The 27751-nt window shown below is 44.0% G+C and overlaps 2 protein-coding genes across 7 annotated transcripts in view; one reads left to right on the forward strand and one right to left on the reverse strand.

Annotated features, from left to right (window-relative positions):
* The window catches only part of LRRC74A (leucine rich repeat containing 74A), a 48425-nt gene extending 29452 nt beyond the window's left edge, over positions 1–18973 (reverse strand). For all 3 annotated transcript variants that reach the window (XM_030559065.1, XM_030559063.1, XM_030559064.1), the window contains exons 1-6: positions 18803–18973; positions 7384–7509; positions 5759–5934; positions 3225–3332; positions 2179–2275; positions 1377–1426 (exon numbers count right to left, since the gene is read on the reverse strand). In XM_030559065.1, coding sequence (XP_030414925.1) covers positions 1377–1426; positions 2179–2275; positions 3225–3332; positions 5759–5934; positions 7384–7495 — 543 coding nt within the window. In that variant the 5' untranslated portion in view covers positions 7496–7509; positions 18803–18973. The remainder of the gene's footprint in view (positions 1–1376; positions 1427–2178; positions 2276–3224; positions 3333–5758; positions 5935–7383; positions 7510–18802) is intronic.
* Positions 1–27751, forward strand: part of ANGEL1 (angel homolog 1) — a 304691-nt gene that overhangs the window by 269559 nt on the left and 7381 nt on the right. Inside the window, exons 1-4 of one of the 4 annotated variants that reach the window (XM_030559061.1) lie at positions 17273–17572; positions 25213–25812; positions 26374–26600; positions 27614–27683. In XM_030559061.1, the coding sequence (XP_030414921.1) occupies positions 17509–17572; positions 25213–25812; positions 26374–26600; positions 27614–27683 (961 nt within the window). In that variant the 5' untranslated portion in view covers positions 17273–17508. Of the gene's footprint in view, positions 1–17272; positions 17573–25212; positions 25813–26373; positions 26601–27613; positions 27684–27751 lie in introns of those variants that run through there. The other 3 variants (XM_030559060.1, XM_030559059.1, XM_030559062.1) reach the window with 3 other exon arrangements.

A 27751-nucleotide genomic window follows, 5' to 3' on the forward strand; every position in this document is an offset into this window, starting at 1 on the left:
AGAACAAAGCAGGTTTGTCAGTCTTTTAATATTGTATTTTTTTCTCATGAAACAAAGCAGTCAAAAGGACTTTATGCAGCTAGGCACAGTAATAACAAATGCTAATCAAACTTCACTCTCACATTCTGTTTATGGACCCAGTCCTGTTCAGCAGCACACCTTGCTATTCCAGTTTGGTCCCCATATTCCCCCTCTACCAATGCGCCTCATTCCTGACCTATAGCACTTTGTGTTACAAATTCAGATCCTGGGCAGAAACGTCCAGTGTTGCCAAATTGTGTAATGATTTTTGTGATAGAGACTAAACTGAGAAAGACACTAAGCTTCTTTTCACTTGTGACTTTCAAAGTCATTTAAATCAGACCACTTATGTTTCCTAAAAGCTTTGCATCCCCAAAATCCCCTTCTGTACTCCTGTTACGCACTCCAGGGGGTTTATCTCCAAGCCAGACCCCAAGAGATGTCCTGTGAACACATTAACCTGGTACACACTTCTCCATGTTCTCCTCACCTGTCTCCTTTCTAAAGTGAGTGACAAGCATTCATCAGAATTATGTCAGGAAATCATGTGGGCACTAGCAGGTGGGAATCAAACCAAGTAAGTAAGGGCTTTAAAATGGGGAGAGCCCTTAATTAAGGCTACAGTTTTGTCACAGCTATTTTTTAGTAAAAGTCATGGACAGGTCATGGGCAGTAACCAAAAAGTCATGGCCTGTGACCTGTCCATGATTTTTACTAAAAATACCCCTAACTAAATCTTAGGTGCTGGGGAGGGGAGGTGCTCCCGCGGATGCTGCTGCTGCGGGGGAGGTTTCAGGAGATGCTGCTGCTCCGGCGGATGGGGGGTGCTCTGGGGTCATGCTGCTGCTGGGGTGGGACAGTCTCGGGCCCTGCTGATGCTGTTTCTGGGGGAGGGCAGCTTGGGGCCCTGCTGCTGCTGGGGGTGAGGTGGCCCAGGACTCCGCTAAACCTGCTGCTGGGGAGGGGGTAGCCCAAGGCTCTGCCGCTGCCTGGGGTCCTGCTGCCACTGATGCTGGGGGGGGGGAGGGAGCAGCCCAGGGCACCGCTTCTGTTCCTAGACAGCTGCTCCGGGGCAGCGCCCGGGACCAGCCTGGGGTCACCTGAACAGTGGCCAGTGCAGCTGACCCTGGGGCTGCCCCAGCTGCTCGGGCAGCCCTGGGGTCAGCTGTACTGACCGCTGCAGAAGTCAAAGAGGTCCTGGACTGTCACGGAATCAGTGACTTCCATGATCTCCGTGAAAGTTTTGCAGCCTTACCCTTAATACATATAGGACTGTGAATGGTTCTGTGCAGAAACCTGCTTCCTGCCAGGCCCACTCTCCCTTCCACTTCCTCCCTGCATGGCAAGTTACTTACCACTAGTGCCTCGGCAAAGTACTGTGCAGTTTCCTCCCTAAAGTTGTTTCCTGCAGAGGAGAAGCATGTGTTAACAGAACCCAAAGGTCTCCTTTATGACATTACACTATGTCTGGGAGAACCTCCTGGGCTGGCTGGAATGGTATCCCACAATGATGAAGAACAAATAGGGCTGAAAGAGGTTACCTCTCCCACTTTCTCTTCTTTAGACCTTCTTACTAGTGTTGTCTTAGGACCCACAGAGCACTCAGACATTGCCTAGCTGAGGGTCATACCTAAAATGTTCAGAGGTGGCTGTAGTTTAGAGGTGCTCTATGTATACAGGGCCAGATCCTTATTTTCAGGGCTGGCTCTAACTTTTTGAGCACCTCCCCTCTGTAACACTCCCCAACCCCGCGAGCGCCGTGCTGTCGAACCCCCCCCTGCACTGTGCTGCCCAAAGCCCCCACCCCCCCAAGCGCAATGCCGCCCGAAGCCCCGCCCCCTGAGCGCCGCACCGCCGAAACAAACACAAACAAAAAAACCCCTCCAGCGCTGCCCCGCCAAACTAAAAAAAAACCCCAAGCGCCGCCCCGCCTCAAGGTGCTGCCCCAAGCACATGCTTGGTTGGCTGGTGCCTGGAGCAGCCCTGCTTAACTTGGTATAAATATAAGTATGAATCTAGACTTCAATGCAGTTACTCTGGATTTACACTAGAGTACATATACATGAAAGCAGAATCTGGCCCATGGTCTATAATGTGCTTTCAGGATGAGAAGAGCTATAGAAGTGAAAATATTATCATATCAAACTCCTACCCCACCTGAGAGCTGAACAGCCCGGAGACTAGAAATATTATCCAGGAACATCCTGGAGATGGCTTCCGCTCCTTCTGTGCCTATGTGGTTATTGGAGATGTTCTGAAAGGGAAGTATCAAGCATATGAAAGGAAACATCCCTCCCAGAATGGAGCTGCTTTTAGTGTTGTTTGTGGCTGAATGTGCAAGAAAGTCCAAGAAAATCCAAGACCAGCAGGACAGAGGCACTAGTCAGGCAGGGTCACTCCAAGACAGTAATTAAAACCAGAAGTTTCCTTCTTTTTTGATACTTGTATGTGCAACCTCAACTCCTTCATAATAGGAGCAAAACTCCAGAGCCAACAACTTCACTGAGGTCTTGTTCTTCAATGAACCAGCAGTTACTTTGTCAAATATCTTCTTCGACACAACACAAAGCCCAAGGCCTTAAAAAATCCATTCCATATGCCCCCAATTTTTGGATACAGGAAATATTACTCAGGTCATATATAAAAAAGTAATTTTGTATTCCTCTCTTAATCTGTTCAGAAGGGCTTCCACATACCCTGTTGGAGCATGAAAGTCTCCGATACAGAACATTTTCTCCATTGGCTATGTTTATGTGAAAGAAGGTAATCATTTTGTGTGTTTCTGTAAATTAACTAAATAATTCCATAGCTCTGATGAGCCCATCATGCTCTCAGTATTTTGCTTTTCTGCGGCTTGTACTTTTTAAACTAGAGGGGCACAAAAATTATGACATTCATAATGTGAATTTTTGTGTGAGGAGGCAATTAGAACTTGGAAATTAATTAACTGATTTTCCTGAAACTCAGAAAATTCAAATTTCCTCAGATATTTTGTGCAGAAAATCTGAGGCAGATCCTATTGTTTCATATTAAAAATGCAGTGTATGATTTGGTATAGCACAAGGTAGGGATACGAGACCTGAAAGATCAGTGGTCTGACCCAATAAGGAAGGATACTGGATGAGATGACTAATGGTGGGAGCTTGTATGTCTCCTATGTTGCCATGTTCCTATGTGTTAGAACTAGGAGGAAAACTGAATACCAGTTCTTGAATGTAGCAGTTCTCTCGCAGCATCTGTACCAGACACGTGACTCCTTCAGCCAGGATCCAGTTATCTTCCAGCTCCAGGTGAGTGATGGTTGTGTTGGACTAAAACAGCCCAAACAAGAGAGAGAGAGAGAGAGAGAGAGAGAGAATTGCTGGAACAGTAGTGAAATGGGCAGTGTCCTTGGTGTATTTTACACAGTCCCTGTATACCTCCCATATAAGGCAGGAACTGTGCCTAACATAACTGTGGTCAGTGAAAAAGGGCTGAGGGTATTGGGACATGAAAGAGACTTGGTTAAGTGGAGTAGCTTCCAAGTGACTCATACTCTGCACTGCTATTATGGGAGAACCAGGTTCAATTCCCAGTCTAAATCTTATTAGACTCCCTGGGCCTGTGCAGTGATTAGCAGAGAAACAGGCTTAGGGTATCAATCTTGCTGTCTTACTCCCTGGGCCTGTAAGGGGTAGATGTGCTGGAAAATCAGGCCCTGCAGGGGCTTGTAGAACCCTTCTACAGTCTGCAAAGAGGTTCCTTTTTTTGGTTGGAAGGTTAGTGGCTGCAACAGCTTTGATAAATTAAACTGATAAATTAATAAGTCATCAGGGCCAAATGGTATTCATCCAAGAGTTCTGAAGGAACTCAGATATGAAATTTCGGAACTACTAACTGTGATATGCATGCATCTGACGAAGTGGGTATTCACCCACGAAAGCTCATGCTCCAAAACGTCTGTTAGTCTATAAGGTGCCACAGGACTCTTTGCTGCTTTAACTGTGATATGTAACCTATCATTTAAATTGGGTTCTGTACCAGATGACTGGAGGATAGCTAATGGCACACCGATTTTTTAAAAAAGGCTCCAGAGGTGATCCTGGCAATTACAGGCAATAAGCCTAACTTCTAGACCAGGAAAAATGGTTGAAACTATAGTAAAGAACAGAATGATCAGACACACAGATGAACATGATTTGTTGGGGAAGAGTCAACATGGCTTTTGTAAAGGGAAATCATGCCTCACCAATCTTTTAGAATTCTTTGAGGGGGTCAGCAAACATGTAGACAAGGGTTATCCAGTGGATATAGTGTACTTAGACTTTCAGAAAGCCTTTGACAAGGTCCCTCACCAAAGGCTCTTAAGCACAATAAGATGCCATGGGATAAGAGGGAAGGTCCTCTAATGGATCAGTAACTGGTTAAAAGATAGGAAACAAATGGTAGGAATGAATGGTCAGTTTTCAGAATGGAGAGAGGTAAGTAGTGGTGTCCTCCAGGGGCCTGTACTGGGACCAGTACTGTTCAACATATTTATAAATGATCTGGATAAAGGGGTAAACTGTGAGGTGGCAAAATTTGCAGATGGTACAAAATTACTCAAGATAATTAAGTCTAAAGCAGAGCTACAAAGGGATCTCACAAAACTGGATAACTGGGCAACAAAATGGCAGATGAAATTCATTGTTGATAAATACAAAGTAATGCACATTGGAAAACATAATACAAAATGATGGGCTCTAAAAATTAGCAATTACCACTCAAGAAAGAGATCCTGAAGTCATTGTGGATAGTTCTTTGAAAACATCTGCTCAAAATGCAGCAGCAGTCAAAAAAGTTAACGTAATGTTAGGAACCATTAGGAAAGGGATAGATGATAAGACAGAAAACATCATAATGCCATTATATAAATCCATGGTAAGCTCACATCTTGAATAGTGCATGCAGACCTGGTTGTCCTATCTCAAAAATATATGTTAGAATTTGAAAAGGTACAGAGAAGGGCAAGAAAAATGATTAGGAGTATGGAACAGCTTCCATATAGGGAGAGATTAAAAAGACTGGGACTTTTCAGCTTGGAAAAGAGATGACTAAGAGAGGATATGATAGAGGTCTATAAAATCTTGACTGTTGTGGAGAAAGTGAATTAAAAAATGTTAATTACTCCTTCATATAACACAAGAAATTTCAGGGGTCACCCAATGAAATTAATAGGCAGCTGGTTTAAAACAAACAACAGAAAGCACTTCTCTACACAATGCATAGTCAACCTATGGAACTCATTGCCAGGGGATGTTGTAAAGGCCAAAACTATAACAGGTTCAAAAAAGACCTAGATAAGTTCATGGAGGATAGGTCCATCAATAGCTATTAGCGAGGATGATCAGAAATGCAATACCATGCTCTGAGTGTCTCTAGCCTCTGATTGCCAGAAGCTGGGAATGGATGACAGGGGATGGATCACTTGATGATTACCTGTTCTGTTTATTCCCTCTGACACACCTGACATTGGCCACTGTAGGAAGACAGGATACTGGGCTAGATGGACCATTGGTCTGACCCAGTATGGTGGTTCTTATGTTCTGTGCAGAGGGTTAGAAATGGTGGGGTTTCTCAGGGTTCCTACAAGGATAAAGTAGATTTACCCACCCCTTCCCCCCCACACTAAATAATAGCCTCCAAAATTTGGAGAGGCCCAGTATGCCTGTTGGCTTTGAGTTGACACCACTTCTTCCATCCTTGATCAGGTACTCACCACCAGTGCGATGGCAATGGCTTTGGCACCCTGGGGTCCTAGACCATGATGGTTCAGGTTCACGTAAGGCTCCTCCATGTTCCGAAGGAAGTAAGAGACAGGCACCACCCCCACCAGTTTGCAAGCTTCTAGATATAGCTCTGCACCCTTCATGGTTGCAAAGGACCTCTCGGGATCTACAGAAACAAAGGGGGCTTGTGAGCAGTGTACTCAGTGTCCCGTCTCTCTTCCCCCCCTCATTGCAGCTATTTCTTCACCTGCAGAGGGAACTGGTTGATTCCTTGCTGAGGTCCATAGGTTACCTCATGAGGAAGGGCTGGAAGGCATGAGCCTAGCAACCCCCGAGAAGAATCAAGCTAATAAGAATCTCAGTGCATTTCTCCCTTTTGCTCAGTGCTGGTCTTGCAATTTGATGGAAGGAGAGATTAGGATCATGTGAGAAGTTCTCTCCCCCTCAACTGTGATGATTGGGTAGACTGGGACAGCCCAAGAGTTGCCAGGCTTTCAGAGAGCCAAGAAGCCACTTGTGCTTTTTGTGTTCATGAGACCCTCACTCCGCATGTTTTCAGATTCATGAATCAAATTCAACCTTTCCGTCAACAGACCATGCCAGATTCATAGGCTGGTCTTTTTGTGGCTGGCCTATGTCTAATTTTGCCTTGTTGAGTTAAGCTGAGGGCAAATAGATTCCACAGGAAAATAATAAGATCTCTGCTCTTAAGGACATCTGTTTCTGGGACAACTTATCCTGAACCCACTCCTTCTATGTTTGACTGTCAGAAACATGCTTTGGTTTCTAATATCTAACTTCAGAAACCTGAAATATGACTAAATCATTCCAGGTCTAAACAAGCACTTCTGACATGAGGCAAGGAAGCTTTCTTTTATTGATCGTAACTGAAGCCTGTGGCAGTTTCTGCCAGAGGAGGCTGGTCAACCCTCAGCATGTTGGCTTACAAATGGCAGAAAGAAACTCTGCATTCTCATCATCTTGGCCACTGGAAGTTGCTGACACAGCTGCAGTAGAACAGACCAGGACAGCTGCTGGCTGCATTTCCGTAAAAACCTGTCATTTGGACTTCATCAAACCCAGTATTTAGCGGTTGTATTCTCTGTATTGCTACATTTATGCAATGGTTTAACCTCAGCACAAACTCCACTCTAGTTAAAGTACTTTTGCCAGTTATATTTGAGGACTCTCCCAAACATCTCATTTACTTATAGTCTTCTGGGTATTAATTTTCTTTCTTTCTCCTTTCAATTTATAGTACATTAACAAAGTGCCGATCCTAGGCTCCAGACACCTTTGCCATATATAAAATGTGAGCAGAGTTTGATTAACCAGACATTTACTAGCTACAGGGCTAAACCCACTAGCTAGAGAATGATACTAAAGATAAGAGGGGCTCCACCAGAATGGTCTAGAGACAGAGCCCTTGGTTAGAAGTCCATCCTTTTCCTACCCATACTGCTGGAAACCGGGAAGGGTGCTGGGATTCCTATTAGAGCAGTGTCCTTGGTCCCTGCTCAGGGACTCCACTTCTTATATTAATCTCTTATTAAAAGGTGCTGCACTGACTGTGAAGGAAAGGGTTTAGCTGGAAGTGTGGCCAGCAAATGCTCACCTTCAATCTCTAGGTCTGTGTCAGAACTATCTGCTCTCGTCTTTTCCTCTGCTGGGCTGTTGGATTGGTCAGCAAGCAACAGGAATTCCACAGACAGGCTGCCCTGAGACATCTCCTCATTCTGGTCTGGAATGAAACTGATCTGCTTCATTATGTGAATGCAAACTTAAAGTATATGCAACACCCCACAAGACACTGCAGAGAGAACCTTTTTCTCCCTTCACTGAATCGCAGGGCCTCCTTAAAAATGTTTCAGGTACTTTCTTCCCCAGCCCCAAATCTATGTGCGTCCCTCCACTGCACTATACTTACTTGGAAGCTGTCACCGGTGTATGGATGTTCTCACTCAAGCAGTTGGAGGTGCCTGGACTCCCAATGGCTTGGCATCTTTTAGAGCAAACTCTCCAATAAGCCAGAAGCCCAAGTTTATAAAGGACTATTTGTTTTCTCACACTAATCCTTTACTGATTCTGGTGACCTGCTTTTTTCCTCTCCCTGATTTCTGAAACCACCAGTCACTGGCAATCAGATCCTCCCACCCCCTGTCTCCCAGACCTTCTGTTAACCCTTAAGCCAAAACTATGCCAGTTACTTTAAACTTTTCCTTCTCGGGTGGCTTTCTCCTAGCTTGCATGCTGCCTTTGCTATCAGTCTGAGAGGGCTTTGTTGTGTACTTCAAGTAAGGCAGAGGAGAAATGGTTTGAATGACACTGTACACCAGGATTGAGCTGTCACTTAGGAGCAAGACTTGTAATCAGATCCCAGCGGATGTGATACAGCCTCTCTTGCCCCCAATTCATAATTTATTTTACAATTAGAGCAAAAGAAAGATTAGAAAACTACCCTATGGGGGGAATAAAATGATACAACAGCCAGGAAGAGTAATGTCACCACACCCAATCCTGGGTGACAAGTGGAAGGAAAAGTAATATTACTATTTATCTTTCTCTTTTTTCACTGTTACCCCTTTGCTGCCTTTTCCTCTGACTTCTTACTTTCCTTTACTGACTGGTTATTGACCTGTAATTTTGTCCCCTTCTCATTCAATATTAAAGCTTGACATGGAATCCACAGCTTAGCTGTCCAGCCACAGATGTATGTAAGAGGATGACTGTCAGTTGGGGCAGGTGACAGCATCTCACTCACTCCACTCAGTTAGCCTCCAGTCCTGACCTTCCCACCTAAGACCCAGGCACTTTTGCCAGACTTTGCTTGTTCAAATGAGTCATTTGCTAACTTTGTTTTTAAAAAGAGGAGAAGGGGACAAAGAAAGAAAAAAGGATCTCTAAACTCTGTATAAACAACTGAAACGACATGCCAAACACAAGTTACTAGATGGAGACATACAATAGTTTATCTTGTGACTTTTCCTTGTTATTATTTATTTGTATTGTGGCAGTGCCCAGAGGCCCTCTCAGGATCAGAGATCCATTGTATTGGACATAATGATAAAGATAAAGCCCCAGCTCTGAGGAATTTAAATTCTCCTTTTGTAACACTAATTCTTACAGATTCCCACCACCCTATGACATCCCTTGTTGTTTTGTGTCCAACATAGCACCCAATACTGTGCCACCTAGGTAATTCCTGTGAAGTAGGGGCCCCAAATTTGAGTTCCTTGGGGTTTTTGTCTGTGAAAAGCCGTGCACACGTGTGGTGCTGTAGAATTTAGTGGTATATCTACAGCGCTGTTCAAGAAAAGCAAAGGCAAGGGTTTTAAAAAGTGTAACATTTTATAAAATTATATTATTATGCACTAAATATATTAATATCTTCATTGTTAAAGAGACAGGGCGGGTGAGGTAATATCTTCTATTGGACCAACTTCTGCTGGTGAAAAAGACAAGCTTTCAAATATGCAGAGCTCTTCTTCAGATCTGGTGGAACAGATTGTTTAGCATAAGTATTATTATTATTAAAGTAAATGCAGTGAAAGATGCCAGGTTGAAGTTCTGGAGATTCAGGTCCTTTATTTATCCAGACTACTGGTACTGCTAGGGTAGCATTATGGCAAACATCCCCCTGATACACAAACTGTCCTTATCAGTGTACTTCAGCCATAGTGGTAAGAGGAGATTTCAGTTTCTGTGGCTTGGAGTGAGACAGGGTAAATGGTGAATTCAGCCATCTTGCAGGTGCTTTCTTTTACATGTCCTCAACACCGCCGCCTGCTCTATCCTAGACCCATCCCTTTTGTTTGTTACCTCTTTAAATTGTGCCACATGGACATTAGACAAGTCAAAAGAGTAATTCATACTTAAATGGTAAGATGTCTGGGGCAATGTAGTGAGGCAGAGTGGCCTCCCACTGACCCAGAGGGGGAAGGGGCTACCGCTAACCCATCACAGACAAGGACCATCTTTTTGTTCTGTTTGTATAGCACCTCGCACAATAGGGTCCTGGTCCTGGAGCTTCTAGGCACTAGGAGGATACAAATAAATAAATAAATAATATAACATACAGAATTTACTAAAAGATTTACTGTTATCACTACACAGTGAGAAGGCCTTTGAGAAAGTAGAGTGACCTTTCCTAAAAACACTACTACCAACAATGGAGAATATAAACACTTGGATAAGTGACTCTCTCTCCACTAGGATAAAAGTTAATGAGGTATACGCCAAAGAATTTCATCTACAAAGAAGAACCAGACAAGGTTGTCTTCAATTGCCCTTTTTGTTCATTCTCTTTGTTGAATTTAGGAATTGGTATTTTAAAACATGAAATTATATAATTTAGTTACTTTTATTTCTATTACCTGCAATAAAGCAACATACAACGTACAAAAGTTGTAACAGATGGTAAAAGAACAAAACTATAATCTAGTTTTCAATGCTACTTTAAATGCACAGAGCTAGGAGACACAAACAACTATTTCAGTATACTGAATATTGATATTTTGGAAAAGCAACTGTAGTAGGTGATCACATATAGTAATATTCAGTTATGTAGAATTAAGAGTTATCTGCAAATAATTAAATTAGCAGGCAATTAACATACTTGTTAAATTATCAAAATGAAAGATTTTATGATTTTTAGGTAAATAATACCTCAAGCTTTTGTCAGAAGAAGTACAGTATCTTCCAAAATGGAACATTGCTCTTTTCTAGTATTTTATTCAAACTAATCAAATGGAACATAGAATTGTGTGATATGCAGTACAATCTATGACTTATGTTCTGTAAGAAATTAATTAATTCAGTGATATATGAGGCTATCAAATTACTTATACTAAATCTGAAATATTAAATATAGTGGGGAAGAATCTATTATTTAAAAAGTACAATATATATTTGAGTTTTTATGATCCAAACAAATAAAGTACTTAGGAGTCAATACTCCTCTTAATCCTACTTGGCTAATTGAAAATAATTTTCCTCATATTAATTCAAAACTGAAAAATTATTTCCTGGATTGGAAAAAACTACATTTGTCTTAGCTTGGCCATAAAGGAGAAGTAAAAATGAATTTGTTACTAAAACTTCATTTGCCATTTCAGGCCCTACCAGTAGTGATACGAAAAATAACTCTAGAGGCAAACAAAAATTATTAACTTTGTATGGGACAGTAAACTCCTAACTTTAAATGAGAAAATGCTTTATAGAGCAGATCTGCAAGAGGGATTGGTAGTACCAAATTTACTAAAATATTGGATGGCTCAATTAAAATCACTATCAGCCTAGTACATTGGATGGAACTCAAACAGGATTTTAAATATAGATGTAGTGCATTGTTTTTTGTACCCCAAAAATTTAGACATACACAACAGGGAAACAATATATAACATCACTTGGATATGGAATCTGACACAGATAAGAAGTAGCCTCTTCCCCTTCCTGCTTACACCCATCAGAAACAATCCAAAATTTTAACCAGAGTTATCAAATCCAGTGTATACTGTATGTCAGGAAAAAGTGGCTCAGTATTGTGTAATGATAAAACTATGTAAATTAATATGATCAAAGAACTGATGGGGAATATTAATATAACAGTTGGGCTTATTGCAACTAGAGCATTATATCAAAGCCCACGTAAGAAGTTCATATCTCAGAAGAGGATAGAAACACTAATTACAGGAAAGACCACCTTAGAGGGCCAGATCTCTGTATGGTACAATGAATTGTTACTGATGGACCTGGAAGGCAAGACTACCTTTATGGGAAAAGATCTAAAAATGGATATAACTTTGCAACAATGGGAAAATATCCTGAGAAGGGTCAGAACTTCATCTATCTGTGTAACAATTAAGGACAATTATTGCAAAATGCTTTATCAATGATATCTCACTCCATTGAAGCTAAAGGAAATATATAAAAAAGGAAGTCATAAATGCTGGAGAGGATTTGGAGGAATATGGACCGTTCTGCATGTTATGGTGGAAATGTCTTGATATAATAGTATTTTGAACACAAAACCAGCAAATAAAAATTTCAAAATAATTAAAGTTAGGCTACTCACAGAACCCATAGTGATTTTATGATGTTACAGTCCAAAGGAGACTATTGATTTGGGGAAGGACCCTTTGAACCTTGGATGCATAAACACTAGAATCTCAAGTAGGAGTAGAGAGGTTATTTTACACCTATATTTAGCTCTGGTGCCAGCACTGCTGGAATATTGAGTCCTGTTTTGGTGTCTGTACTTCAAGAAACATGCTGATGAACTGGAGAGGGTTCAGAGAAAAGCCCAAGAATGATTAAAGGATTGGAAAACATGCCATATAGTGATAAATTCAAACAACTCAATCTATGTAGCTTAACAGAGAGCGGGCTAAGGAGTGCCTTGATCGCGGTCTGCAAGTACCTACCTGGAGAACAAATATTTAATAACGGTCTCTTTAATCTAGCAGACAAACAAGATCCAATGGCTGGAAATTGAAACCAGACAAATTCAGAGTGAAAATAAAGTGTAAGTTTTTAACAGTGAGGGTAATTGTACACTGGAACAATTTACCAAGGGTTGTGGTAAATTCTCTGTCACTGCTAATTTTTTAAGCAAGATTGACTGTTTTTCTAAAAGGTCTGCTTTAGTTGAGACAGGAATTATTTTGGAAATGTCTATGTCCTGTGTAAGGAGGTCAGATTAGATTATCACAGTGGACCTTTCCGGCCTTAGAATCTGTGCATCTATGAATAACACAATTATTACTAGCACCAGATGCATGATAGTTCACTTTTAGAAAAGTACAGATCCCCCAACATTAGTGTATAGGAAATAAAGTATGTGAAATGCTTCCAATGGAAAAAAATGACAGACAGCCTTACAGCAGGATCAAGTCGATTTTAAAATATATAGTTACTGTTTTTTGAATTTGAACAGAATAAATACACAGATAATTATAAGATGTTGACCAAACACAAAGTGAACTTTTAAAGGTCACAAATACCGTTTATGAGTAAGATTTGTTTAATATCTATATAGAAAGTTTATGTGTCTTAGTATGAATGCTTGGCACTTCTGTAACAATAGCTAAATTACTTGTACATTTTAAATAAAGTGTATTTTTACAATTATTAAGTTATAAAGCCAAAACTTCATTATACTGTGGCCAAAAATCATCCAAGCATGAGTCTCACTGAAGAAATTAAATATGAGCAGCTATAGTCAGCTAGGAATTTGGGTCATAATACTACAAAGGGATACAGACTTTAGTGCTTCAGAGTATAAGCATGATGGCCAACAGGAGGATCAGAAAAGTATTTTGTCCCCTCATCCCTGCCGTGTCACATTCAGTGACAGCAACTGCATAACTAGAGCCTAATTCTGCATGGTGTTGAGCACCTGCATAAGAACATAAGTTATTGAAGTCAATGGTAGTTGAGGGTGCTCAGCACCTCCTAAGACCTAGCTCTTCCCCTGACCTATTTTAGAGCTTTTTATTTTCCTCTGAAAGATCAGACCTTGACCACAGCTGTTAGCAAGATCCCAGACTAGATAGGCCATTGGTTTGCTCCAATATGGCAGCTCCTATGTTTTTACCTAAGTGTATACTCACTATACATCCCGGTTTACTTCAGCAGGCTCCAGATCTTTACCAATGGCTGCCTAATTGCTCAGTTTGGGTGGGCAGTGAGAGTCTTACATGTATATGGAGCCCTCTTATAGCAGTGGTAACACCTGTAGGGGTTCTGGTGGTTTTCCTTATTTTTAAAACAATTTATTAACTAAAAATCCCACCTTCATCCTCCTCAGAGTCAGAAAACTCATGCTCCATGGTGCGTGTCCTTGTCACCACACTGAAAGTGCTGCTTGTTACTTTGCTTTTTCTCCTCTGCAGATTAGTAGTTTACAATCATCTCTGTCTGACACCCTCACACAAAACCCCTGTCACAGCCACCCGACTGTAATTATCAATCACAGAACCTCCAAGAGCAAGGGTGTCATCTATACGATTTGTAATCTTGATTTATACTGTTTCTGAACAGGAAGGTCACATTTCCCAGTCACTGGGGCTGCCAGGGTCATGTAGGAAGTTTTTGCAAGGCCTCTCTTTCATTTCTTCTCAAGCATTCCATGACCTCATCTAGACATTATGACTCAAGATAGATGAAACTTACAATGAGATATCCTGCAGTCATATTACATCAGTCTTTGGATGCATCAGATCCCACTAAGTAGGATCAGAACCGGTCAGCATTTGGGTAAGTGTTTCAGAAAGTGGTGCTAATAAGCTGGTAAGGGGTGCTCATCCCTCAGAGTTACTAGTGAATCAATGTCCCAGCCTGGTACATTTTCAGATGAGAAATTCAGTCATGACCATTTGTAGTCTTTAAAGAACTCTCAGCACTTTTTGCAAAAGTTGGTTTATTAGTCCCCATGTTCTGAACAGATTCCAACTTGAATAATTGCATCTTAACTATTGTATCTAGATGTGCTCTGTAAAGATATAAACACCTAAAAGTGCCCCAAATCCAGGTATTTATTATTTATCCAAGCAATCTTAACTGATGCCAAAGTTGAGGCTCCATTGAATTGTCAAAGGAATTGGATCAGTGCTTTTTATTTATTTATTTACAGTGTTAGGGGACCACTCAAAAGGCTGACAAAAATCATTTTCTTAACAAAGGAGGGTTTTTTGATAAAAGTGGAGAATTATACTCAGTACATTTAGGGGCAGTCTTCCTCTACAGGAGGTAGCCCAATAAAGACAGTTTCTCATAGAGGTTTCACAGTGTATATAGCACACACAGATTGCTAAGTGCTATATAAAGAAAAAGTCCCTGCCCCAAAGAACTGGGTATCTTAGACACTTTGGTAGTTTTGTTTACCCATATTTTACATAAATCTCTCAACCATTCCAGTTGTCAGAGTTCAAACAGGGTTATACTTTAGTGCAGAAGAGTAAAATGTTGCATAAGCCAATGGAAGTTTTGACCTTGAAATGTAGGCCCATTGTATGTTTTGATTTTGTTTGTGAATAATTTTTCTAGTGCAGGCATTACAATTTTGGTAGCTCAGACATTTGTTTGTGGTACTAATTAATATTCCTTGTGATACTAATTAACAGTCCTCACATGTTTCAGTGTGATTGTCCCAATGCTGGTTGGTTCTTGGATACTATACCTTTTCTCTCAAAGATCAACTTTGTTTTAAAAATGCCCAAGTAATTATCATTTGCTGTTTCAATAGCCTGCTGCTCTGGGCTATTAGTAATATCACCTTCCATTTCTGTAGTTGAACAAAGAGGAATAGTCCAGTAGTTAGGATGCTAGCCTAAGACTTATGAGACCTCAGTTCAGTTACCTGCTCTGTCACAGACTTCTTGTATGACCTTAGACAAGTCACTTTGTCTGTGCCTCACCTGTAAAAGAGGGATAATAGTAATGTCCCTTCCTCACAGCGGTGTTGTGATAAATACAGTAAAGACTGTGAGGTGTTGAGATGGTAATGAGGGCCATATAAGTACCTTAGGTAGACTAATGCATGGTAAATTTTGCTCTGTGGTTTTGAAACAAAATTATTTTGAAAATACTCTACAGATCACCAGTCATTTTGTTTTATGAACCATCTTGCAGCAGTCAATGCGGGTTCTGTTAACAACATGTCAGCAATGTCCATTTTGGCTAGAGGTTTGAGTTGTTTTTGATGGAGATATGATTAATGTGCTCATTAGCAGATGATGGGTTTGGTTTTAAGGGATGTTTGGAGATACAGTCAGCAGATTTAGTCTTTCCAGTTCTGTGTATTACTACTTGTGTATAAGACATCAAGAGTATACTTGGAGTAACAGGGCATATTGGTAGGTACTCAATTTTACATGGTCATAATGATGAATGTAGCAAAATGTTCAAACTCTTCTCTTCCAGATGAAACTATCAGGTTTCAATATGTGACAGGCTTCAACTTTCATGGGCTACAATCTGATCATGCCTAGCTGGGTCTGTTTGATTCTATACAGCTCTGAGTTTAGAGGGCTTCAGTCTTCTATTAAAAGAAGGGTTGAAGGACAACATGTTCATATATTCATCAAGGCTACATATGATGACATCACCTGCTTCAGACTGTGCTTTTGTCCACACAGATTTTGTATAATATTTTATAAGATCCTGAAGAGAAGCAATTACACTTGCAAAGTTAGGAAGGCCGCATGATCAAGAACTATTCATGCCTAAAATGACTTGATATCTGCAATTGTTCAGTAAGACTATTTGCTTTATTGTTTTGACTTTCGAAGGATATGAGATAACCTTTGTTTGAAAATACATGTCCAAAGACTTTTAAGTAGATTTTAAAAAAATTGATCTTGTCCCTGTTTGATATGGGAGCATTCTAGGATTTTCTTTAGTGCATCATCATGGTCTTGATGTCTTGTTCTGCACACACTTTACAGGATGGATTAGATGCAGCAGATACTACAATCTTTTGTAACGCATTGGCCAATGTGAGTCGAAAAGATGGTTAGGCATGTGAATTCAGGGCCCATTTAGAATTGATGGAATTCTTGTTTAGGCCCAGTTTTGATAAACATCCAGCACTATTAAGGCAATGTACAATACAGCCCAGATGAGTGTAATATACGCTGCTCCTGATTGATTTCCTCCATGGGACACCACACACAGGTCTGAGCAGGTATGATTAGGGTTACCATATGTCCAGGTTTTTCCAGACATGGCCTCTTTTTTGGTCCACCAATCTCTGTCCAGGCAGATTTTTCAAATAAGAAGAAATGTCCAGGGTTTTTCCTTGTGCATCTGATATTGCAACTCAGAAAGAGCCATCTCCATGCCCTGATTGGTCCCTCCCCTGCAACCTCAGCTGTCAGATCCTGGCTTGCCAAATAAGCGGCGCCACCAAGCACCTCTCCACCGGGCTAAATGTCCTGCTGTGGGGCCTCAGAGCCCAGCTAGGAGGGGTGATGGGGCCAGGGTGATGGTGACAGGGCCAGGCCCCCACCCTAGGGAGAGGGATAGGCCTGCAAGGAGGTGCTGACTGAAGGCTGGTGCTGTGTCCCACACCTGCGCCAGTCACCTTACCATTGTGACAAGGAGCACGACACTGCCACCACCTCGAAAGTGAAGACGCCGGCACCCCCCAAATGCCCCCTCCATCACCCCCAATACTCTCCCTGTACACACACCCTCCAGTGCCTCCCAAATACCGTCCCCCCAGTACAAACATCCCTCCTGCACCCCCTCAAATATCCCTCCTAGTACACACACCCCTCCCGCACCCCCTCAAATATCCCTCCCAGTACACACACCCCTCCCGCACCCCCCAACTGTACCCCCCCCTCCCGCTGGTGCAGCGTGCTCTGTTTAGGAACTTGCATGGTAACCCTGCTAGGTGTGAGCTGGGCGGATACCCAAACGGGATCACACACAGCACAGCTTCACAACGCAGACTCATACACACAGGGTGGGGACGCGGGGCCTGCGGGCTCCAGGGGCGGGCGGGGCTGGGTGAGCTCCTGGGGAACTTTACAGGCCTCATCCCCCCAGCTCTGCTCCCCGGGACCCTTCTCCCTCCAGCCCCAGGGCGGGCGGGCGGCCTGCGTCATTGCGGGGGGTGCGAGGCAGCGCTGTGCCAAGGCCGGGTCGGGCCGCCGGCGGCTCCCAATAAAGTTGTTGTTGAGGCGGAGCCGGCTGGCGCGTGGGCAGAGGCTGGGAGAGGCTCGGGCAGGGCAGCATGATCGGCACCGTGCTCTGCTACCTGCTGCTGCCCGCGGCGCGGCTCCTCCGCGCCCTCCGAGGTAACAACCCCCCTCCGCGGACCCCGCCCCCGGCCCCGCCGTGCGGACTGCGGCAGGCTTCTGCATGCGCCCAGGGGTGCAGCCCGGAGCACGGGCCCTGCCGACGCTCCTGCAGCCCGCCCTGACCGGCGGGTCGTGGAGCAACTAGAGCACCTCGGGCCCGAGGTGACAGCCCCCCGGGGCGACCCCCCTCAGCTCCTGGGCCTCAGGTGACAGGCCTCCCCCACCCCCCGGGGGACCCGCTCAGGTCTCGGGCTTGGGGTGACAGGCCTCCCCTACCCCCCTGGGGGACCCCCTCAGGTCTCGGGCTTGGGGTGACAGGCCTCCCCTACCCCCCCGGGGGACCCGCTCAGGTCTCGGGCTTGGGGTGACAGGCCTCCCCCACCCCCCCGGGGGACCCCCTCAGGTCTCGGGCTTGGAGTGACAGGCCTCCCCTACTCCCCCCAGCTCCTGGGCCTGGGGTGATAGTCCTCCACTACACCCCTGGGGCTCACCCACCTCAGCTCCTGGGATGACAGGCATCCCCTACTCCTGCACCCCACCCCATCCCCCAGAGTGACCCCCCTCAGTTCCCAGGCCTGGGGTGATAGGCCTCCTCTACTCCCCTGGGGCTCACCCACCTCAGCTCCTGGGATGACAGGCATCCCCTACTCCTGCACCTCACCCCATCCCCCAGAGTGACCCCCCTCAGTTCCCAGGCCTGGGGTGATAGGCCTCCTCTACTCCCCTGGGGCTCACCCACCTCAGCTCCTGGGATGACAGGCATCCCCTACTCCTGCACCCCACCCCATCCCCCAGAGTGACCCCCCTCAGTTCCCAGGCCTGGGGTGATAGGCCTCCTCTACTCCCCTGGGGCTCACCCACCTCAGCTCCTGGGATGACAGGCATCCCCTACTCCTGCACCTCACCCCATCCCCCAGAGTGACCCCCCTCAGTTCCCAGGCCTGGGGTGATAGGCCTCCTCTACTCCCCTGGGGCTCACCCACCTCAGCTCCTGGGATGACAGGCATCCCCTACTCCTGCACCTCACCCCATCCCCCAGAGTGACCCCCCTCAGTTCCCAGGCCTGGGGTGATAGGCCTCCTCTACTCCCCTGGGGCTCACCCACCTCAGCTCCTGGGATGACAGGCATCCCCTACTCCTGCATCTCACCCCATCCCCCAGAGTGACCCCCCTCAGTTCCCAGGCCTGGGGTGATAGGCCTCCTCTACTCCCCTGGGGCTCACCCACCTCAGCTCCTGGGATGACAGGCTCCCCTCTCCCTGGGTGACCCCCCTCAGCTCCCGGGCCTGGGGTGACATTCCTTCTCAAGGAACACCCAGCTCTCAGCAACGTATCCGGGAGATACCAGCTCTCCCAGGCCCTCTTGGGTACCTCCCCCAGCTCTCACCGAGGAACTCTGGGTAGACCGAGGAGACCAACTTCCCCCAGGCTATTTTGGATAGTCCCAGGCTTGATCCTTTGTGTTTATATAGGCCTAACAGTGCTAAAATTGTGTGGGGAGGGGAAATAGGGGGGCCCTGATGTCATGTATCTTGCTTTAATTTAAACAGTAGTGAGACTAAAGGGGGCCATTAAATGGAAGTTAGGTAGCCCCTAAAACTGGTAAGGGGCCCACTGCCCAGCCCTCCCTTCAGTTCCTCTGTAATTTAAGTGCAGCTTAGCAGTGATCTACGTGCTTTCACATCAGAAGACAAGGTACCTGCCCTGAGGAGCTTGGGTTCTAGGCAGATGGAGGCAGGGCTGAGGCATCTGAAGCAGTGCTCTAGAGCTGGCTGAACAGTTACTCAATTTCTCTCTCTCTCTCTCTCTCTCTCTCTCTTTGTTTGTTTTAAAGGAGTAAAGATTCTCAGTTATCTAATTATATAGCTAATCAGAGGAGGGTTTAAAAGAAAGAGTGGAGGCTTGGTGGAGTGGTCAGGTGAGACCATCTCTAGGTCCTCCTCCCAGCTCTGACCACTGTGTACAAGGGAGAGCAGCTCCTCCAGATCTCAGGAAACTTCAGTTCTGATTGCTAAAAAAAAAATAGGCAGCAGTGTATCTACTGGAGAGACGGACTTCTCCAGGCTAGTGCTGACTACTAGCAATAGAGCAGAGGTCCCCAATCTGGGGGGCATGGGGCACGGGGGAACATTTGGGGGGTCGCACCTGGGGCTCGGGCCAGCTTCCACAAGGGGTAGGGAGAGAGTGCCACTCAGCTCTGCTCCACTCTGCTCCTGGCTCTGGCTGCTGGCCCCATGCCTGGGGATCAGCTGCCAGCTCCGCACCCGGGGCTCTACTCTCTCAACCCCACGTCTGGGAATCTACTCCCAGCTGCCGGCCCCATGACCGGGGTCCTGTCTGCCAGACCTGCGTCTTGGGTTCCACTCTTGGCCACAGTTGCTGATTGAGGCTCCGCTTCCGCCCCCAGGTGTGGCTCCAGTTTCAGCCCCCTTATGCATGTCCGTGCTCCCCCCCCCCCCGAGCCACAGCCTCGCTCCCAGCTCAGGAGTGGTGTGGTATGTGGACAGGGGTAAGAGGGGGGGATGTGAGGCAAAAAGTTGGGGGACCACTGCAGTAGAACATTCTTCTTGGGGGAATATACTTAAAGCAAACAATTTCGAGGGGAATGTCTTTAGAAAATTATTGTATTTTAATTATTTTTTCGTTTTACTTTATACATCTGCCCCCATCAAAATAAAATGGATGCATCCAAAGCTAAGTACCTTGAGAATACTTAAAAATACATTTTTATAAGCACTTGTCTACATATGCAGTTACTCTGAAATACCTAATCCATTCTAAATTCACATCCTACCTTATTTTGGAATAGCATTTATATGTAGATAAACTCTGATTTGTAGTTCCATTCATTTCTCTTAACCATTCCCACTCCTCAATCTTCAATGAGCAATATCCAGGTTAAAGATAGAGTAATAATGAAAAACACACACACTCATCACCCTCTTAATTGTCACCTCTCTTCTAAAGACCAACAGTCAAACTGTTTCTAAAGAAAGGTGGGAGAGGAGCAAGTTGTAAATGCCCTGCTAACACTTGTGTAATATGGGGGCTTCAGTGCCTCCACTGAACATGATTGCAGTAGTATGACATAGAGTAAAGGTGGGCTTTTGGGTTGGAAGGTTTTAGCCATTTATGATTTTATAGGAAACTTATAGACAGGGCAGATCAGAGCACCTGTGTAATAGTCTTGTGTTGAGATACTTACTAATCAAGTGGCTGCCAAGTTCTTTTGATGAGTAAGTGGTCATTAAGCCCTACTCCTGTTTTTGCTTCTTAAAATGGGATTTCAAGGTTTATCCTATTTACAGATCATACAAAGGCTCCCAGTGTAGCCCTGAGCTAGGATTGGGGAATCAGTATCATTATTTTAAAAAACTATTTCTATAGCACCTTTCATCCCAAAGTATCCCCAGGTGGTTCACAGATAGAACTTTATGTATCTACAGTAAAACCTCTCTGTAGCTTTCTGGGTGTTGCCAGTACTTCAGTGCTATGCTGATGCACCAGTGTGCAATCATGATGGCATACGAGGCTATCCTCCACTTCTGGGGGATTTGTGGGAAGCAGGGATCTTTTCTGGCCCCCTCTTCCTTGTGTAATGACTCCTCTGGCCGTCTTAGTTACATGGTGCTTACATGGTTACATTTATCCCTTTATGGCCAGAGAAGCAGAATGTGGGGATGGGATATTGATGCAATACTGACAAATACTGGGTGGGGTTCCTCACAGCTTGAAGGGAAATCCCCCATCCCTCTGCTATTGCTTGGTACATAATGGTTTGTTTGTAAGCAGACTCTGGGAGAAATGGATGCCCCCTCTTTACTATCCATCTCTGGTAATACATATATAACTCGGTTTCTAAACAGGATTGCAGAAGGTATTCTAAGAGAGATGGGCTCTTCCAGATCCTCACAGCATGAATTAACGTTCATAATGATCACTATGACCTGCTTAGCCGTGACTGTAATGACCTTTCTGTAATCAGACTTACATACTTGTTCATTATAATAATACTTAGTTCTTATTATTACTAAAAATTCTAATGGTGTGCCTAGATACGACAGTGTTGAGCATATTAGAAATACTGATGTGGGGAATATGTCTCTCTGTGTCAGTGCTTTGCTTCTCACACATACAAAATATTTTGACTTAGAAAATGCCAGTAAAAGCCTGTAGTGATATTGCTGACTCTTGCATGCTGTTATCCAGGGTGACCCTACATTACAGGGTATACAGAGTGAGCAAGGAACAGGAGAGGAAAATGAATGATTTGCAGAGAACACAATATGCTCATCAGTAATGGGGATATGATTGCACAGAGATATTAGCAAAAACACAAATGCTTTTATCATCTTGAAAAGTATAAAGGGGAGATACTAGTGAAACAAGTATGTTCTTGTGTTGAGTGTGCACTGAAGTATTTGGCCCATGACAGATGTCAGTCAACCACTGGGTGAATATCATGGTCTTCCTATTCTCAGACCATGGTTTCTTTCATGGTAGTGTTTTCCCTAATGGGACTTTTCCATCTTTAACTTCTGTGTTTGTGCTTCCTGTGTTGGTCTCTCCACTCCTTTTCTTATATGCATTTGAAAAGACAATCCAATGTGGAATGGGTCTTCTATATAGAGTCTCTGCAATTATGGACATTCCTGATATCTAAACATGCTTCCCGCTGAGGACCCCTAGTTCATTCCCTGAAAATTCACCCATTCCAAAGGTCAGCTGCTAGAACTCCTTCCTGATATCTCTACGCCATGTGGCTAAATGGGTCTGTATTTGTGTGGAAGATAAGAACAACCATACCGGGTCAGACCAAATCCATCTAGCCCAGTATCCTGTCTACTGACAGTGGCCAATGCCAGGTGCCCCAAAGAGAGTGGACCTAACAGGCAATGATCAAGTGATCTCTCTCTTGCCATCTATCTCCATCCTCTGACAAACAGAGGCTAGGGACACCATTCCTTACCCATCCTGGCTAATAGCCATTAATGGACTTAACCACCAAGAATTTATCCAGTTCTCTTTTAAACCCTGTTATAGTCCTAGCCTTCCCAACCTCCTCAGGTGAGGAGATCCACAAGTTGACTGTGTGCTGTGTGAAGAAGAACTTCCTTTTATTTGTTTTAAAGCTGCTGCCTATTAATTTCATTGGTGACCTCTAGTTCTTGTATTATGGGAATAAGTAAATAACTTTTCCTTATCCACTTTCTCCACGTCACTCATGACTTTATATACCTCTATCATATTCCCTGTTAGTCTCCTCTTTTCCAAGCTGAATAGTTCTAGCCTTTTTAATCTCTCCTCATACAGGACCTGTTCCAAACCCCTAATCATTTTAGTTGCCTTTTTCTGAACCTTTTCTAGTGCTGGTATATCTTTTTTGAGATGAGAAGACCACATCTGTATGCAGTATTTAAGATGAAGGTGTACCATCGATTTATATAAGGGCAATAATATATTCTCAGTCTTATTCTTTATCCCCTTTTTAATGATTCCTAACATCCTGTTTGCTTTTTTGACCGCCTCAGCACACTGTGTGGACATCTTCAGAGAACTATCCACAATGACGCCAAGATCTTTTTTTCCTGACTTGTTGTAGCTAAATTAGCCCCCATCATATTGTATATATAGTTGGGGTTGTTTTTGCCAATGTGCATTACTTTACATTTATCCACATTAAATTTCATTTGCCATTTTGTTGCCCAATCACTTAGTTTTGTGAGACCTTTTTGAAGTTCTTCACAGTCTGCTTTGGTCTTAACTATCTTGAGCAGTTTCGTATCATCTGCAAACTTTGCCACCTCACTGTTTACCCCTTTCTCCAGATCATTTATGAATAAGTTGAATAGGATTGGTCCGAGGACTGACCCTTGGGGACCACCACTAGTTACCCCTCTCCATTCTGAGAATTTACCATTCCTATCCTTTGTTCCCTGTCTTTTAACCAGTTCTCAGTCCATGAAAGGACCTTCCCTTTTATCCTATGACAGCTTAATTTATGTTAGAGCCTTTGGTGAGGGACCTTGCAAAGGCTTTCTGGAAATCTAAGTACACTATGTCCACTGGATCCCCCTTATCCACATGTTTGTTGACCCCTTCAAAGAACTCTAATAGATTAGTAAAACACGATTTCCCTTTACAGAAACCATGTTGACTATTGCTCCACAGTTTGTTTTACTATGTGTCTGACAATTTTATTCTTAACTATTGTTTCAACTAATTTGCCCAGTACTGACGTTAGAGGTACCGGTCTGTAATTGCCGGGATCACCTCTAGAGCCCTTTTTAAATATTGGTGTTACATTAGCTAACTTCCAGTCATTGGGTACAGAAGCTGATTTAAAGGACAGGTTACAAACCATAGTTAATAGTTCTGCAACTTCACATTTGAGTTCTTTCAAAACTCTTGGGTGAATGCCATCTGGTCCTGGTGACTTGTTTATGTTAAGTTTATCAATTAATTCCAAAACCTCCTCTAGTGACACTTCAATCTATGACAGTTCCTCAGATTTGTCACCTACAAAAGCCGGCTCAGGTTTGGGAATCTCCCTAACATCCTCAGCCATGAAGACTGAAGCAGAGAATCCATTTAGTTTCTCCACAATGACTTTATTGTCTTTAAGCGCTCCTTTTTGTATCTCGATCATCAAAGGGCCCCAGTAGTTGTTCAGCAGGCTTCCTGCTTCTGATGTACTTAAAAAACATTTTGTTATTACCTTTGGAGTTTTTGGCTGGCCGTTCTTCAAACTCCTCTTTGGCTTTTCTTTTTACATTCTTGCACTTAATTTGGCAGTATTTATACTCCTTTCTATTTGCTTCACTAGGATTTAACTTCCACTTTTTAAAGAAGTCTTTTTATCTCTCACTGCTTCTTTTACATGGTTGTTAAGCCACGGTGGCTCTTTTTAGTTCTTTTACTGTGTTTCTTAATTTGGGATATACATTGAAGTTGGGCCTCTATTATGGTGTCTTTAAAAAGCTCCCATGGAGTTTGCAGAGATTTCACTTTAATTACTGTACTTTTTAACTTCTGTTTAACTAACCCCCTCATTTTTGCATAGTTTCCCCCTTTTGAAATTAAATGCCACAGCGTTGGGCTGTTGAGATGTTCTTCCCGCCACAGGGATGTGGAATGCTATTGTATTATGGTCACTATTTCCAAGCGGTCCTGTTATAGTTACCTCTTGGACCAGCTCCTGCGCTCCACTCAGGACTAAATCTAGAGTTGCCTCTCCCCTTGTGGGTTCCCGTACCAGCTGCTCCATGAAGCAGAAGATGCTAAAGGAGGGCCAGTACTATAGCTTAGATGCTGCTCTGCTAACCACTTATTGCACTGTATAAATAATAATATAATATCAGCCTAAATTTTACTGTCAGTGAAACCAGCACCACCTCACTGAAGTCAGTGGTATAGTACCGACATAACCAAAGTCAGAATATGTGGGGGCTCCAAGAGGCAGCCTTAATTACTCAGAACTATAACTATGCACCTTTTTCGAGAAGCTACTCCGTGCTGTTGATGCATTCAGATGGTTCTGTTGCACCAAATAGTAACTGATTTCTCTAGCCTAAATGAGCGAATAAGTGAAGAGACTCATAGATTTTAACCATTGTTTTGTATTGAATTTTTGACAGATGCTTTCTTTACGTGTCGAAAGAAAGTGCTTCTGGCGAAGAGCCCGACCACCCAGGTAGGGGGCATCTCTTCTGTGCCCAGCAGGAGGTCAGTCCCAGAAGAGGAGGAAGCCCTGCTGCAGCAGCAGCTGGAGGAGGAAGCTGGTGGGCTACACAGCTGTGAGAGTGCTCCAGCAGTGGGGAACGTGTCAGCCACAGTGACTAGTGACTGGCTGGAAGGCTCGGAATTATTGATGACCAGCCTCAGCAATCTGAATGTGGCATCAGAGATCACATGGTGCAGTGATCAGCAACATGATGAGCTACATACCTTAATGTCTCTAGGACCAAAGGAACATGTTGGAATCACACTGGCAAAATTACCAGAGGAGGAAAGTGTCGCTATGGTAGGCATTGCACCATGGTCAGCTGTAAGGACACAGACCGATCACCAGATTAGTGGCTGCACCCCTTCAGCCCTGGAAAGGGAGGATGAAGATACTGCTGTGCTGGGCTGGAGCTTTGCGCATGACACAGAGATAGTGCCAGTGGAGGCCACAGCCTGGCCTGTTTATGATACAGGACAATTCCAGCCTTTTCCAGCAGAAAGATCTTACCATGGTCAGTAGTAGTACAGCCTTGCTTGATTCTAGGTGTGGTGCTAAATTGGGGTGAGGTAGTGTAACAAAAGTTTCTGATCTCACTGCATGTGGATGCTAAATCCTGGGTGAGCTTAGTATGTCTGCACTTGCTGGCTGTTAGGCATAGGCTGCATCTTTCCATGCCAGGATGATTGCACGTGGTAATGAAAATGATAAAAGTAATCTTTCCTGATGGAAAGGCCAAGGCTTCTGGCATTATTGGGCTGGCTAGTGTTGCTAATCACAATTCCTGTGAAGTTAACATAGGTGCCCACTTCATACTGGAGATGGCCTCCAAAGAATGGTTGAGTTTTTCCAAAACATTTTCTCCCACTTGGACTGACCTTGCCATTCCATCCCTGGTGACGGCTATTCAGGTTAATCAAAGAAAATCCAAGGGCCCATTTAGAGTTCAAAATGTCCAGATTCAGGGAACAAGAGAACAGCTAATCCCTATGTCCCAGCTAGCAGGAGCATTTCAGGAAATAGGACAGGAAAGGCTACCCAGCATACATCTGATCTGTCTTCCTCTCTCTTATAGAGATTTTATGGAGGGACTGGGAGGATCTCTGTATCCAACCTGCTGTTCCAGAGCTGGGCTCAGAGAATGGGCCTCTGTTTGAATTCCGAGTCATGTCTTACAACATTCTGGCCCAGGACCTGGTGGAGCAGAGCCCTGATCTCTACCTGCATTGCCAACCAGATATCCTGGACTGGAGCTATCGTCTCCCAAACCTCTTGCAGGAGATCCAGCACTGGGACCCTGATGTGAGTACTACCCAGGCTCTTTCATGTCAAGTATCACCAGAGTTTTTGGGGTTTGAAGCCAGTGCCTCTGGGTTTATTAGGGTCCTTGGTTATGTGCTCACTGGCTCCTATAACCTTATTAGGATCTTTTCTTTGATTTGGAGGGGCTCAACTTTTCCTAATAGAAGTAGGAGCAAGACAGCCTGCTTCAGTCCTTGGGGAGAAGGCAGAGCTTATAGAGCAATCTGGAACAAGCCCAGAGATGAGGCCTACATGGGGATAGACTTCCTGTTCCTTGCTTGCTTCTGTATTCCTTAGGCTAGCTTAGCATGCTGAGGAAGAAGTGTGCTCACCACTAAGGACGAGAAGTGAATTTTATTTCACTTTTGCTTTCCCACTGGGTAACTGAAGGAGAAGTATGCGCTTCAGAAGTCGTAGAGCATGCTCTGTCTCGGTGGTTCTTAACCAAGGGTATGTGTATCCCTGGTGGTAGCAGAGGACTTCCAGGGGGTACATTAACTCGTCTAGATATTTTCCTAGTTTTACAGCAGGCTACATAAAAAGCACTAGCAAAGTCAGTACAAACTAAAATTTCATAGACAATGATTTGTTTATATTGCTCTGTATACTATACACTGAAATGTAAGTACAATATTTATATTCTAATTGATTTATTTTATAATCAAATGGTAAAAATGAGAAAGTCAGCAATTTTTTAGTAATAGTGTGCTGTGACACTTTTTTGCATTTTTTATGACTGATTTTGTAGGCAAGTAGTTTTTAAGTGACATGAAACTTGGGGGTATGCAAGACAAATCAGATTCCTGAAAGGCGTACAGTAGTCTGGCTGTCAACCTTTCCAGTGCTCTAGCTGGAGGAAAAGTTGCTTAGATAACTCCTTCACCGAGAAATGCTAAGTGTGGGAAACTGTTTTTCCCTCTCTTCCCTCACAGTTCCAATACCCCCCCCCCCCCAAAAAAAAAAAAAAAAGCCAAACAGTGGTGGAGTGAGCTAGATCTCTGCCTTCCGTGCAGGTTCTGTGTCTCCAGGAAGTGCAGGAGAATCACTACTGGGAACAGCTGGAGCCAACATTCAGGATGATGGGTATGTCCCTGTCTTTTCTATAGGTTTGGTTGAGACTTACTGAGAAAACTCCATGTCAATTTCTCCAG

The sequence above is a fragment of the Gopherus evgoodei genome, chromosome 4, assembly GCF_007399415.2.
Source record: "Gopherus evgoodei ecotype Sinaloan lineage chromosome 4, rGopEvg1_v1.p, whole genome shotgun sequence".
Classification (NCBI taxonomy): domain Eukaryota; kingdom Metazoa; phylum Chordata; order Testudines; family Testudinidae; genus Gopherus; species Gopherus evgoodei.